Source organism: Lathamus discolor, chromosome 8 (genome assembly GCF_037157495.1).
Source record: "Lathamus discolor isolate bLatDis1 chromosome 8, bLatDis1.hap1, whole genome shotgun sequence".
Lineage (NCBI taxonomy): Eukaryota > Metazoa > Chordata > Aves > Psittaciformes > Psittacidae > Lathamus > Lathamus discolor.
The window spans coordinates 4,661,529-4,676,683 of NC_088891.1; the positions used below are offsets into that span (position 1 = coordinate 4,661,529).

Sequence of the window (15,155 nt, forward strand, 5' to 3'; positions counted from 1 at the left end):
AATAAGGTAAGCCTTTCTATTTAATTACCTCTTTATTTGAAGAAAACCTGCTTGTTTACCCTTGCAGCAGTCCAGAGATGAGGCATCCAGCACATGCTTAACAGTTTCCTGCAACAGTCATTGGAAAAGGCAGTGGCAAAACCAAATGGCACTAACTTGGTGTTTCCGGTTCCTCTGGCTAAAATAAGGCACGAGGGTGGTGCAAAGCCTCATCGGCTGTCCGCATTGTTAGGTTTCTCTGTTGTCCTTTTTACATGATGCTTCGGGAATGGGCTTTTGTTTCCCTGGAGGAATCCTCTTTTTTTCTTCTATGATCCATCTTACCCTGTCTCCTCCCCACACTGTTTCAGCATTTCTAATACAATGCTCTGTAATGCTTTTCCTAGAAGGTCTGCTGTTACCGATGGGGATAATGGAGGCACATGTATGAAAGCTGCTCTTCCATTGCCGTAGTACAGAGAAGCGTAGTAGGTGTAATCGCAGATGTACCTGCAGTGTTAAGGTAACAAAACCAGAAACCTGAATTACAGAACAGTAAACTGATTAAAGTTAAATGTTCTTTAAGTAGCCAAACCAGATCTGGTGTATGAAATTATTAACAACGCATTTGCTTAGTGAGGAAAGGAAATGCTAAACGAAACTGAGTTTGAGAAACAAACGGTTCCTTATCTGATGGTTTGGTTTCTCAGACACCCTCCCAGAAAGAGCTTTAAATAAAAACCAAGACATGCTTTCTTTTCGAGGCTCCTATAAACTGGGTGAGACGGGAAAGGTAACACACAGCCTACTGGAAGCTACTGCCATGAAACACATACAGCTTTCAGTGTAAGTTTAATCCCACTATGCGGAGGGGTTTTGTCTTAGCTCCCTACCTGTTAACTTGCAGGTGCAAATCCTGACATAAAGGGCCAAGATCTGCTGATTCTTAGTTTTTCAAAAAGAGATAATTTACTGGTTTGTTCTCCTTTTAAATGAAAACCAAGATAATTGCCACAGTCCTACTGAAACACATGACGAGCTCACAGACATGGGTCCGAAGCTACCCGTAATTGCTCTGTTCCTTCGTGTATGTGTTCACATTTTGTATCCTCCCAGTTGGGAAAACCAGATTAAAATCCTGCTACTGGTCGGTATTGCTTTTAGACTCTTAATAGCTCAGGTTTACTGGGGTTATTAATCACCGGGTGTGCTGTGTTGAAACTTGTTCCTTTTGGAATTTAGAAATCTATGGTAAAATACGTGCTGGCTGTAGGTTTTCTGTTTTACGTAGAATTTAAATTCATCCCAATTTCATACTTGTTGCCCCTCTGAAGACTTGGCTTTGAAGTGATTTCGGTGGGAGGAAAAGCCACTGCAAAGATTCCTCAAGCTTAAATGAGTTTATGGAGTTACATCCGCTTTCCCTGTGAGCCCCTGACACGCAATGCTTTACCTTCCCGCATCTCTGGAAAAGGTGATATCAATCCCTTCCACTGAAATGCTTTTCCAGAGGGTCTTCATATTAATTGTAGATTCAATCTTTTCCGGGCCATCCTGCACGCAACAGGCACCTTCTGGGAGAAAACCACAAGCATCCATCTCGTGGTAGCCTTTGTTCTTCCCACACTGCTCAAGGATGATGAGTCCTTTGGCGGCTGAAGCCAGCCCAACGTGAACTGTAAGCTGGTTTTTCCCACCAGAGTGAATAACAGGAAATTAAAAATGAGACCTGTTTTGGAAAAGGATGCGATGCAGGAGTGCCAAGCGTGGTGTGAAACACTGCCTGCAAGGGGGGGACTCTTGGTGTAGCTCATGCCTAAAGACAACTTCAATAAGAGATTCTAAGTGCGACTAGAATCGTGCTTTGCTCTGGTTTTGTCAGCTCAGGACTTGAGAGCTTGGTACCTTTTTTGCTGTTTATGGTGCATTTTTGTTTCCCTTTGTTCAACCCTGTTCAAATGGCACGGGGTTAAAACAGCACGCTGTAATCAATGTGCTCCAACTTTCAGTTTGAACCCTTTACCACAGTTTTAATAGGCACTTCTCAGCGTTGTCTGATGCACGTATTGCACAGCACTCTTCTGGATCTTTTTAAAGATCCACTCAGAATAATGATACTGATAAATGAAGGGGAAAATCTGTGTAACTTCCCACTTACTCACCAGTGGCTGAAGAGTTGTCCATATCTTGAAGACTTGCTCCTTTGCTTTTTGGTAAGCCACCGGCAGCTGCATGATACGGAGATCTATGTTATTGCCAAGGCCTCTCCTGGACAGCTCCTGTGTTTACAAAAAAACCACCATGGAATTGTGAGAGCATTGGACTTCTCAGACTGGAGATAAAGAATCAGGCTGATGCAACTGTGGTGGAAACACCTGAAAAAGCAAGGTAATGCTGTCCAAGCACGTGGTTCCTAACCACTGTCAGCAGTGAGATTCATTTATTTAATGGTAGCTCCCCATTTTTTACTAGAAGAGACTAAAATGTGCTAAACCATTTCCTAATGTCACTTCCATGTGTTTTCCAAAGGGATGCTCAGTCTGCAGTGGGTGGGAGTGGTTACTGCTAAGGGGCTGGACCATGGAGAACAGGTCCACACTTGGAAGCTCCTAAATAAGCTTTGATGTAGGTAAGATCTGTTCCTCTGAAAGCTCTAGTAGATAAACCTGCACTGTCTAGGGACACAAATGAACAGCAGTCCACATTAGCTGTCCAGTGCAGCGATCTGCTGGCTTGAACCGGTTTGGGTAAGCTGTGCTGGAGGTGTCTGTCAACGTGAGAAAGGTCACATTTAGGCTGGGTTGACTTTCTTTCCTGGTTTAGAATATGCTTTTCTCATAAAAGGAAATGTCAGTTATTTGGATGTTACTTCTCTGTCTCTTACGTAGAGTCGAATTTCCACATGGGACCTATTCCCAAAGGAGACAAAAGTTATGCCCAGAATTGAAGTGGAAGAAACAAAAGCACCCTCAAAGCAGCAGGTTGGCCAGGTGGTAAAAGATGTCCTGGAGAACCAATGTCATGCGGAAATGACTTGAAATACTGTTGGCAGTAGAACAGGGCTAACAAACAAGACTCTAATAATAAGCTTCTAGGTAGAAGGTGGGAGGCTGCAGTGGCAGGATGCAGAAGGAAAGCCTTGTTCCTGAAAAGTAAAATGATGGCTGAAAATTCCTGTTGCATTTGAGGAGAGCGCTACCCAAGGAGGGTACAGAGGAAGTTTCTAAGGGGGCACAGGCAAAAAGTCAGCAGCAGAGGTCTGTGATTAGCCCCAAACCCTGTAACTTCTCTATAACATGTTGTTTTCATTTCTCTAGGGATACTTGGGTGGACAAGACCCAGAGTTCCAAGCTGTAGCTAACTGGGAAATTTGCCCTTCAACACTGGCTTCCTATATAAACTGTTCCAATTTTCTTGTCAGCGGAAGCATTGATTAGCTGTGCTCAATAAACTATTTGACACAAGCAAGGAAACAATGCCTGCAGGGAAGTAAACACATTCAGAGAACAGTGCCAGCCTGTCTTGCTCTGGGCGCTGACAGTCTTTGAGAGCCCATTGCATCATCTTGTTTAAGAATTCTGGTCTGTCTTAGCTTCCAAAAAAGAAAACCCCAGCTGGTTCACAATTTGCATTTTCTTTTCTAAAGCAGCTTTAATTTTAACGTTTAATGAGATTCTTCCTTTTTAGCTGTAAAGCTCAGAGGTCTCAGCTCCCCATAACTTTGGTATGGAATGTGGAGACCCACAGTAAGTTGTTAGGCCATTCTTCTCCCTTGCTGTCTGGATTGGTGTTCTGTTGTCACCATTTGTCACGGGAGAGACACACAGAAATGCTCCAGTGCAGGACAAAACCGGTACCAGACCAAGAGTAAAGGGCTGGGAATGTGTGTCAAAGGAAGACGGTTCACTGTGTCCTCAGCTGTTTCATCATGTTGTCAATACTGTGTATTACTTTGTTGTCCAAGAATCCTAACCATGGACTTATGCCCCATTAGAGCAGATGTTGTGCAAACATGGAACAAAAAAATTGATCGTTCTTTGTCTCAGCCTTAACCAAAACTGGTTTTGCATTTGAGGTGAGAGGCTGAAGCTGGTTACAGGAGGATAACTGCATCTGGAAAATAGAGCTCACACTGGTGAGGTCATTCAGTAAACAAGTGCCTGTCTTTTGTAGTTGAAAGAGCAAAGAGAACTTCAAAGGAGGGCACAAGTTTTGGAGGACTTTCTTGTGGGAAAAGCGGTTCCAAAGAAAGCAGGCAGATTCTCTGTTGGGAGGCTCTTCTGAGAGAGCTATGAAATCCAGCGTTATCAGCTGATGACCTTGAGTCATTGGTGAGTTGTGGTTACAGTCCTGGTCCACTGGAACTCTGGCCCATGTGGTTACACAGCCCTCCCCAAAGAGAGGCGATTGGTGTAGTGACAGGACAAGGGGTAATGGGTTAAAACTTAAACAGGGGAAGTTTAGATTGGATCTAAGGAGGAAATTCTTTCCTGTTAGGGTGGTGAGGCACTGGAATGGGTTGCCCAGGGAGGTTGTGAGTGCTCCATCCCTGGCGGTGTTCAAGGCCAGGTTGGATGAAGCCTTGTGTGGGATGGTTTAGTGTGAGGTGTCCCTGCCCATGGCAGGGGGGTTGGAACTAGATGATCTTGAGGTCCTTTCCAGCCCTAACTATTCTATGATTCTATGTAAGAAAGTTCCAGAACAGAAATGAAGGCACTAATAAATAGCAATGTCTTCTTAGTTTCGCAGATGAGGGAACTAAAGCAGAGAGGGAGAGAGACAGAGAGATTAAATGACACATTTCCAAAGACCACATGGTCAGTGGCAGGGTGAAAAACTGCACCCAGAGATCTGATCCTCATCTCCCGATAGCAAACATAGTTCCCAGAAGCAGTTGGAAATGTGACCTGTTCTTTGGGCTAACAGTTTAATTACTATGAACGTTGTCACTCAGCTTACATTTGCGCCCTATTAACTGGCCACTTTGACCTTGGTGGTAGACTGCTCTGATGGGTTATTTAACTGCTAAGTTGAAGACAGTTTCTGGAGGAGACACAAGTCAGATCACGGGTTAGTAGGTTTGACCATCAATGTGTAACATGGAAGAAATAGTTCAGAGAATCTGGGATTCTGAGGGTCCCCTGTGGTGCTGACAAACTAACACATCGCAGTAACTCAGTATGATCTGTCAGCAAACACAGGGTAAATACTTGGTGGTGTTTTCCTTCAGAGCACATGTCCCGCTCTTCCAGAGTTCAGTGTTGTCGGTGGAGCTTTCGTGTGTGTTGTAGGAGGGTATTTCAGGTGAATGGAGTTACGAGAACCATGAAAAACTGAGTGAGACAGGCTTCTGAAAGAGAAGCTGTCTTACTAGTGCTAGACACCCATGTTGGGCCCTGTGCCAGTGACTATAAAAGCACTGAAGCTTTTCTCGGTGACCCTGAATTGACAGGTTCACCTGTACTTTCTGATCCATTTGCCTCTCGTTTTCCCTGAACATTCAAGGGGTACTTGCTGAGGAATGAGAAATCCAGGGATGAGATGCTGTTGAATGATTTGTGTATGAGTCATCTTGCACTGTGATAAGAGCTTGGGTTCATGCAAAACAACAGGGTTCTCCTCACACTCTTGGCAAATTGTATCTTCATATAAAACAGCCAACGTGGGAGAAGGCACTGCTACTTATGGTAGTATCCATAAGAAATCCAAAAAATGCAGAACAAATACTCTTTCTAAACCAGCAGAAATCAAGATTGGGGGAGTTTTACTAACATTCATCACCCGATGCCTGAGGATTTCAGAAAATGGAGATCAGCTTATTCCCCAAGAAGTGTAGTATATGGTTAATTTGTAAGAGAAGCATCCCACAACTGTTCTTCCGAGTGCCCAGTGAGGGCACAGAAGGGATGCGACTACTGGAATAGGCTGTGTGCTCACTGGGTCAGACTCTGATCCTTCCCACAGCAAGAGAAGAGGTTCGGGAGAAAAGCTGATCCCGTCAGCAAGGCTCTGGTCTGGCTGCTCAGTACTTCCTTGAGGATGAGCTTGAGTGCACTCTTGCTCAGTTCTCAGACTCGGCAGGAGGGCTTTATGCCACTTTAGTGATCCATGCAGGAACCCCAAGCCAAGGCAGGATTACTTCCAGATGTTGATGCTAAATTTTGCTATCTTTAATACATGTGCGCAGGCTTCCTGAAGACCGTAGGGCTACCCTCGTGAACAAGGCTAATGGAACAATACCATAAGATTGCTATTTAGCGTGGAGAAGCCTATCAGAATTCAAAGTACTTCCAGATTTGCAGCAAATTTCCCTGATTTGCCTGGATTAACCACCTTTGCCAGAGAACAGGAAACCCATGCAGCATCCCAGTATGAATACACATTAATTCCATGCAGAGGGGGTCACATCAGAGGGAAATGGATTTGTTCTCCTTCATACACAAGGACTGACATCTGTTTCGCTATGGAATGCTGGAGCAGCCAGCACATAGCATTACAGAAAACTCATTGGTGTGTTTTGGTTTAGGCTGGTTTGCTTGCAGATAAAGAACATGGTTTATTTTCAGCCCAAAGAGGATGATCTTGCACCCAAAATTAGAGCTAATAGGAATCAGGAAATAATGAGCAAGAACACTGTCAACTGACAAATGTCTGTGGTTTAGGGGACATGTCAAGTTGGACTCAAGATAATTTATGGGTCTCCTGTGATGACTGGGGTGTGGGAAGGTATCACAGAAGTACTTTTGTCTCCTGTTAGCCCACAGGGATAACATCCCCCATGATTCTGAGTGGGTAATGAATTTATTCTACCAAACACCAGGTTTCACTCGGTATCTTTCACCCAACAAGGCCAGAACAGAAAACACATATGGGTTGGTGGAGTTGCTATAGCTTTGGTCTTTGGTCATTTGAAAGTGGAAGCCAAAGATGAAACATGAAAACACACTTAGAATTGGCGTGCTTTAGGTTTTGTGTTCCTGAAGGAGGCAGAGCTCAACAGGTTACACCTAATGAGAAGGAAATCACCTCACACAGACATGGAAAAACGAGTTGTAGTGTGAGATCATGTGTTTACTGAGCAGAGATAACCTGTGGTATATGCGTTAGGTGCAGAAAAGGCACCCTGGGTAAAAATATCTTTTTTCAAACTCAAGAATAATATTTTGAAAAGTGCTTAAATAGCACACCAAAAAAATCTTGCAAATAAAACAGTGTTTTACTTCTTAATTCTCCTTTCTTCTATGTTGGGAGTCTGCACCATGAGGCTTAATTCTGTTTAATGAGTCATGCGAAATAACTTTTTTGAAGAGAATGGAAAGCCTGAAAATGATCGTATCAGGATTGCCACAAAATAAAACACCTCCCTCCCTTTTTTCCATGCTTACCTTCACTGCTTCCCAGCTAGAATTAACCAAGTATTGTCTAAAGGGACCAAAACCTGAAGAGAAAGAAAGGTGCTTTTAACCTATGCTTGCTCTGCAATTGTAGATTAGGTGCAGACATGCACACATGTATTTGTTCTTTATCTTCATATTTTTGGTTATGGAGGTTGAGTTTTTAGGTAGGATTTAGCCTTTATAGCACTTCAGGGATTAGTATTTTAATTTTTTATATGCACTGATATAAGAACAAATCTCACAATCTGCATTCATGTCAAGGCTTTCTTGTGAGATAACTTTAACTGAAGCTGGTAAATGTGCCGAAGCCAACAGGACAGATCAAAGAAATGATGATTTTGGGCATGGTTCATCACCCATAGAAACACTGCTACTAAAACATCTGGTGTTAAATACTCACACGCCACAGTCAATTCTTGTAAGTACCATTCTTACGGTTAAAGCTCATGAAGATAGGCATATTTAATGAAAATGACTGAAAAAGTAACATTTTATTTCATTGTTCTTGGGTTTTGGTTTTTTTCTTTTAAATCCCAATGAAAACTTTTCTCTCAGGGAAAATGTGCTTTTTGTGGTGCTGGGCAAAATCTCTGCTTTTTCCCCAGAGGAAAAGAGAAGAGGAAAGGGAAAAGGACTTCTCGAATCCAAAGTACTACATTTAATTTTATGCCCCCTTTGTTGTGACTTTTTTTAAATAAAAAGGAAAAAAGCCCTCATTTTGAGCTAGACAGGCATCTTATCATTAAAACATTTGATGGAAAACTCCCACTATCTTCATTAATCTCAATTACTCTTCTCAATCCAGAACGTTACCAAGTCTTAGATACTGGGTGGCTGGAAAACTAGTTTGTAAAATGGTTCCAATGCTGTAACTCTTAAATACTTAAGAATCCTTAAACGGACAAATAAATACTTGACAGTACATGACCGCTGTTTTTCACAGTGAAAGGTACTTGTATGTGGGGGCAATTAATCCTAAATGCAGGTTTATGACAGCTTAATGCTAGACTTGAAGCATTTCTTAATTTCTTAATACTATTTCGTAACTGCTTCATCTTTTCTCTTTAACATTATGAAAAGGCTGATGGTGCTAATAGTTTTGACAATGTTTTCCCCAGGTTTAAGTTTGTACTATGGAGGGGGAACAAGGGAAGTCGTACTCATTTCACATTAACAGGGAAGATAAAACCTCATTAGTCCCACTCTATTCTCAGAGAAAAATTAGGGTGACACCTACTCCGTTTTGAAGCTGTAGTTGTTGTGCATGTTTCTGTACCTGTGTGTGCAGAACTGAAGTTATGTATATTATATAGAATTATGTATAAGGTTATTAAATATCTCACAATTAAATACATGGATCTCAGTGGTGGCCATAAGAAACTACTGCTTAGGATAAAATCATTCCATGAAAAATGACTTAAGGTAAGGGTTTTACAGTACAGAACTACCTGCAACAACACGGAGAGCTAACTGGCTGAGTATTATTAGGCACCATATAACAAATTGGGCTCAGTGCCAGCAGGTTTATGTTATGAGCAGGTGAAAATGTGACAGAGACAAGCTATGATAATCTCTGTAATAGCTTAAAGATGCACCTGTGTCCGTAATGGGACACGCTAGCCTAAAACTATTTGAACAAGTAGATTTCTGCACCTCAATGGCTATCTAAGGGGAGGAAAAACCTAACAGGATGTTAAGAAGTGTGCCCAGCAAGGGTATGTGCCATAAACAACGTAGGACAGAACCAGACTGTCAGCCTTTTAAGAGGTTAGCAAAAACATCTTGTTCTCTCCTACACTCCCACTTGGTTCAACTGCAGTGGTGTCTAGAGCAAGCCAAACTAGTTCTGCTCATCTTGCAGCTATAGAAACTTAAAAAAAAAGGTGTTTAATTGAAAACAGCAAGATGCCAATCTCTTTGATGTAGCTTCAACCTCATTCCTATGTCCTCAGATGACCTGCAGTGGAAAATTATCCAGCAACTCACATGTCAAGATACGTGTAATCGCTGCCTTTAAACGAGCCAGTGGCAACTAGAGGAGTAGTGAGGAGCAGCATTCCTTAAGAGCTTTAACCTTTTAAAGCTCAGAATTCTTCAGCTGGTGGTTCTGCCACTATGATTCAGCAGTAGTGATACCCAGCAAGAGAAATTCCAAATTTGGTCCCTCGTGCTGCATGTTCAGGCATGCTCCTTTGGTATATTTTAATTTAATGGTTTAGTTTAGCAGTGATGAGGCAGCATCTCCTGTTTAAAACTCCCTTACTTTGCCATGAAACTGAGACCTCGAAACTTGCCATGTGTTGCTCTAATTCTGGACACTGACTATGTGACATTGTGATGCAACCTGGTTTTCTTGCTTCAGAGCTCCTTTTGGGTAAGCTTTATCTCATACTAGCCTGCACTGCCTTGAGCTATGTGGTTTGGATCAGAGAGAATGTCAACAAAGATTAAGACATGGAGAGAATGAACAACAAACCAAACTGGGTGGCAGTAAAGAGGGCAGACTGCAGTCTTGTTTCCTGACGTGCATCTGATTTTTCTTAGGAAGGCACCGCAGCAAGTTATTTTCCATTTGGAATTGTTAGTATGACCATTTGCTACTGTTTTTCCTTCCAGGGAACTGTTTATGACAAAGACCAAGCATGTGTGCATACCATCTCTGGCTACAAGGAGAAGAAAATAAAAATCTTACCAGTTACAACCACAGTGCTGGAATTTGAATCCATGAAATCTGTGCTCCAGAATGTGAAATCTTGTTGTCTTTCAGTTCCAACAGTATTATAATTCATATATCTGTGGCAGACTTCTTTATTTGGGGCACCTTTTCTTCTTCCAACTGTGATGTCTGCATTCACATGGCAGGGATGACTTGTGATTTATGTCATTTTCGAAGCAAACATTGTTACGTCTCTGTATTAAAGATAGAAGTGTGACTGACAGGCTGGCTGACCGGGACTGTCCCAAACTTCTTCAGGCATGCAGTAGTATTTAGGAAGGGGCAGGAAAGGCTTAAATAAACTTCTTGCAAAAATCCGGCCACGTTTTTCCTCAGAAACCTGTTTATGTACAAGGAAACCAAAAATTAATTGCATCAATTTTATTCTGTCTCTGTGGATATTCTATTTCTAGCACAGAAGTAATTCACTTCAGTCGTGAGGAATGACTTCACTACAAAAACATATCTGTCCATTTCCACTGTTCATAGACTTTTTCTTACTGACTTAACTCAGGGGTAACTTTGCTGTTCCACGTAGCAGTTAGCCGGTTTACTCACCCTGATCTTTATCTTCAGCTCTTTATAAAATAGCTCAAGCTCCTTCAAAGCACCATAAGCAAAATGTGTGTCTTTGCTAAGCCAAAACATTTACTCAGTAATATCCCTGAATAGGCAACATGTTACAAAATCTCACTCCAACTTGCAAGGTCAAATGAAGTCTGGAAGCTGGGTTATGGCCTGCTGAAACTGGTGAGTTTAATAACTGGTCTGTCTTCATTAAACTGAAGCATGAGAACCAATATGGGAGGGCCCAAAATCAAAACATATGCACATTGTCACTGCCCAAAACAAAAGCATATGCAAGTTCTCTTGGGAATTATAACTATGTGGGCAGAGGGTTTTGCTGGGTCTTGTTTTGAGTAGGAAGTGTATGTGTGTGCATGTGAGAGAGAGAGAGGGAGGGGAGAAATATGCTAAGAATAGAAAGCCACTATATAATCTCAAGGGAGCTGGTAATTGTGAGACCTTAAGGACAAAAAAATCTCTGAAGAAATCTCTTGGATTGGGTGGTGCCTGAGTGAGGTTTGGAGCTATGGGCTGTGTCTGTCATTTAAATCCTCCTGTGCTGAGACACAAAGAAATCTGTGGATTCTTCCAAATAAAAAGACCCTGACTAATACAACTTGCCAAATTAACTTTTACTCACTGCTGTGGCTGAAGGAGCTGCTCATAGAGCAAACAGTTCTCTGCAGCTTTAAATAAGCCAAAATCTGCCACTGACATCGGTGAAGTATGTCTAAAACTCTCCAGTTTTGGGTTTTGTTAAATCTGAATACAGGGTGGTCTAGTAAACAAAGCATATGAGAGGAATAAAGCAATAGTCAAGGTCTACAGTTGCTTAATTAATTTCCTGTATGAGAATGCATGTATTTTGTTTGGTACAATTTAGCTGCTTTATAGATATATAAGAAGGGTATTGCTTGAATGCTGTAAAATATCAGGAATTTTATTAGATATTCTTGCATAGAGTAGATAGAAGTCTATGACATCTGTGCACTCTAAAACGACTGATATTGCCTCTTTGGACTGTAGGACTTCTTTTCAAAGTTTTCACAGCTCACAAAAGAAAGTGGAAATGAAGATGGAACAAGGAAGATTATGTCACTAATCCTTTATGAAGAAACTGATAGAAATCTGGGGGAAACCCCTCTAAGCCACTTTCTAATAACTCATCAGTTGAGTGTTGTCTTCAACAGTTTAGTCCCTTTCCATAGGTAGAGGTTTGCTGATTTGGTAGTAAAGATTCCAAGATCTTTCCTGTGCTGCTGTGTGCTTGTGCAAGTCTGGGAGGAATGCTACTGGTATGAATAGATTAGGAATTTGACAAAGTGCACCAAAATTAGGTTTTGCACTGATTTATTGTTTCTGTTCCCAAGCTTTATGTGCACAGTAGAAATGGAGGAATAATGCACATATAGTATCTGCATTACATTGTGACAGTATGGCTGTACCTTTACTATTGGCACTCATATGTGTGTATGTGCCCGTAACAATAGATACACAAGTCACTGGATATCTGAGGTCTGTGCAAATGAATCTCCCCATCCATAATTAAGAAACCAAGCCCTGGCTATTTGAAGACAAGTCACAGCCAGAGCTGACTCAGCTGAACACTGGTTGTTTTTCTCTCTGTACACAAATGTGATTGGCATGGCACTCATCCTGAGGTGAAGAAGAAATGGAAGCAACTCGACTATGAAAGCTCTGGTTATCACCTTGAATATTTTTCTGTAGAGTTGTCTGATTCATTTTAAAATTATCTGAACTGCTGAGTTAGAGAAAAATATATTTCCTGCAAATGCATTCTGACCACATTGCAGAACTGCCAGAACACTGCTCAAACAGCTTCTTAGTACTGATGGTAACAAGAACTGAATATGGCTCTTCATTTAGAAACAGCTCTTTAATTTTTATCTCTTTTATTATTACTTGCATATAGATTTTTTATTTCTTGTTATGGGCAGGCATTGACCAATGCTTTAAACTCTTAGGTGTTTAATATATTCCATTTTTTATCTCAGCTGTTTAACATTTAATGAGAGGAAGGAGAAATCAAGCTGCTATGCTATTTAACATTAAACTGTAATGGGACTTTAAATAGAAATTTCAGGCTCTAACATTCTATATTTCTTTTCCATTCTAATAAAAATAAATGATCCTCAGGAAAGACCTAACATAGTCTTTAGGTAGATGGAATGCAATGTCACAAAAAGAGAGGTGACAAACATTTCAGTGTAAAGCTCACTGTTCCCTGTGGAGCAATGCCTCTTCTACTGCAAACTCCATAGAAATGGTAAATGGAAAAACGTAATGGCAAAGTCACTTACCTTTGTTTTAGATAGAAAGTATTATATATTTTATGTTGTTGTCTTATTTATATTAGCTCTTTTGCAATTGATACTACTAGTGTATACTCAATGCTTAGCAGTAATGGAAAAAACTGAAATTGTATGTAATATAAATGTGGCCAAGATGTTAGGGGGTCGTCATCATTTCAGTTCCTGTCTTCTTGCAGTATTAGCAAAAGCCAACTGCTGTGTATGGATGGATTGTTACGTTTTATTTTTAATTGTTTATAATAGTTTAATGCAGGGAGAAAGTTCTTTAGCAGGACAGCATGCAACTCACGATCAGTGGGTTGCTGTTGTTCAGGTGTCATTTACCATACACAGACCCTGCAAGCCGGATATACACTTTAAGTAATTCTTTATCGGCTAATATGCCAAATAGATAGCTAGGACTAACAGATTATGAGGGTAAACAGTAATATGCTTACAACTCCTTGTGAGAAAACTGAGGAGTCTTAGCTGAGGAAGTTTCCAGTATGCTGGGGAAAGTCAGTCTGTGTCTTTTGTTGGTGTGGGCTGATCCTCAGCATTACTGAGTTATCTTCACGTTTTCTGCTTTTCTTTCCTCCTGTATCTTTTCCCTTGAATCTCTCACCAGCCAACAGCAGCGCTTCTGCGACTTTAGCTTCTTGTCTTTCGTGCCTTTAGCTCGTGTCCTTTCTCACAGCTTAACAATGCTCTCAGTAAACCTCAGGCAAGGTCACCCAGCAATGCTGCATCAAACAGGGCCGAGTGTGACACAGGGTGTGGTGGAAGGTACAAAGCTTCTAGGCATCATGAGATTGTGCCGAGATCCACTGATGTGCTGTGGAGCGCGGTTGTGTGACACCTGCTTTTTGGGAGCATCCGCGTATGGGCTGAGAGCACATTTTCCTGTTGAGGAAAGGAAATACAAATCCACTTCACTACGTGTCTTAAACCGTTCGAAAGGAGGAGCAGCCTCATGGAGCTTTCGGTCACTGCGCTGACAGGCAGTACTGGTTAAGGGAAGCGCACAAGATGCTGTCCTGAAACAGTCTCCAGGTCACAACCCTAAGTACAAAGGTAAGTTTGTTTCATTGCAAACATACTGTTAGTTCCATGTACTGTTCACCTCTTTGACTTCGCCGAGTCAGATCTGCTGTTTTAAGGATAATGAAGCGATCCGACACTCAGGAAGCTCCCAACAGTCAACACCTGGATTCTACTTGATAATTTTAACATCTGTGCATTCATTTTAGTCTCTGTACCTCAATTTTACCATTGGCAATAACAAACAGCAGGCTGCTTGCCTACGTCTTCCAAAAGCCGCTTTCCTATTGACAACAAAGCACTACAGCACACGGCTGAAGCGTACTACGAAAAATGTCATTTTTACTTATTTTCCCTCACGAAACTTGTGCTGCTGCCACCCGAGCTTACAGAAGCTGGTGTCGGCCCTATGGTTTGCCATCGCGTGCCTTTGGGATGAAGGGTTTGGAACTTGTTCTCGCAGCTCGGGAAGTCAAGGCCCAGCCCTGCGCCGGCACCCGCCGGAGGCCGGGCTGTGAGGGCAGGGGCCGAGGGCCGCCCCGCAGCCCGCAGCTCGCAGCCAGCTTCCCCTCGCCCCCCGCTCCCACACGAGCTCCTCCGGGCCGTTCCCCTCCGCCTCCCCGGTCCCTTTGTCTCCGCAGCCGCCCTTCGGCTGCCGCCTTTCCTGTCAGCTGCCTCCGGGCCCGCCCTCAGCGGCTGCCCCCGCCGCCATCCCGTGCGGGGCAGGGGCGGGCCGCGGCGGGGGGAGCCCGCCTCAGAGGAAGTGATGGAGGCCGCGGGAGGAGGAAGAGCCGCCGCTGGTAAGAAGGGAGGGCGAGCGCTCGGGAGCTCCCCCGCGGCCCGGCCTCCTCCCCGACCCCGGCTTCCTCACGGCGGCGGCCGCCCCTCTCGCTTCGCCTCCCTCCCCTCACGCTGGGCCGGTTGCGCACCCGCAGGGGATGGACACGGCGGGGCCGGCGCCTCCTGTGAGGAGCCCGGAATGGCGGGCTCCCCGCGGGCAGGTTTTGCACCAGCGGCCGAAGCGCCGCGAAACACTCGGGCCTTTCCAGGAAAACCTTGCCCAGGCGCCTGCGGCCATGCCCGGGCGAGCCCCGGGGCTTCCCCTCCGTGCTCCCAGCGCCCTGCTCTCACAGCACCGCCTGA

General features: G+C 43.2%; 2 protein-coding genes across 2 annotated transcripts in view; one reads left to right on the top strand and one right to left on the bottom strand.

The window, feature by feature from the left end:
• Nucleotides 1-220: 220 nt before the first annotated feature.
• On the bottom strand, nt 221-14,891 carry PGPEP1L (pyroglutamyl-peptidase I like). Its single transcript, XM_065688736.1, has 7 exons — nt 14,403-14,891; nt 12,981-13,874; nt 10,069-10,432; nt 7,365-7,417; nt 2,142-2,258; nt 1,433-1,662; nt 221-489 (listed from the first exon to the last, which is right to left on the bottom strand). The coding sequence occupies exons 3-7, from the start codon at nt 10,163-10,165 to the stop codon at nt 321-323; spliced, it is 666 nt and encodes a 221-aa protein (XP_065544808.1). The 5' UTR covers nt 10,166-10,432; nt 12,981-13,874; nt 14,403-14,891; the 3' UTR covers nt 221-320.
• LOC136019006 (protein FAM169B-like) overlaps nt 14,568-15,155 on the top strand; it is a 40,285-nt gene continuing 39,697 nt past the window's right edge. The window contains exon 1 of the mRNA XM_065688735.1: nt 14,568-14,812. Coding sequence (XP_065544807.1) covers nt 14,779-14,812 — 34 coding nt within the window. The 5' untranslated portion in view covers nt 14,568-14,778. The remainder of the gene's footprint in view (nt 14,813-15,155) is intronic.

Bases quoted from the DNA above. Each gene is read 5' to 3' on its own strand.
- PGPEP1L (XM_065688736.1), bottom strand. From the start codon at position 10,165: ATGAATTATAATACTGTTGGAACTGAAAGACAACAAGATTTCACATTC. The intron at 1,663-2,141 runs GTGAGTAAGTGG...GGGAAAAACCAG, and splicing joins GGACAACTCTTCAGCCACTG to CTTACAGTTCACGTTGGGCT. The intron at 490-1,432 runs GTAAAGCATTGC...TTAACACTGCAG, and splicing joins TTTTCCAGAGATGCGGGAAG to GTACATCTGCGATTACACCT.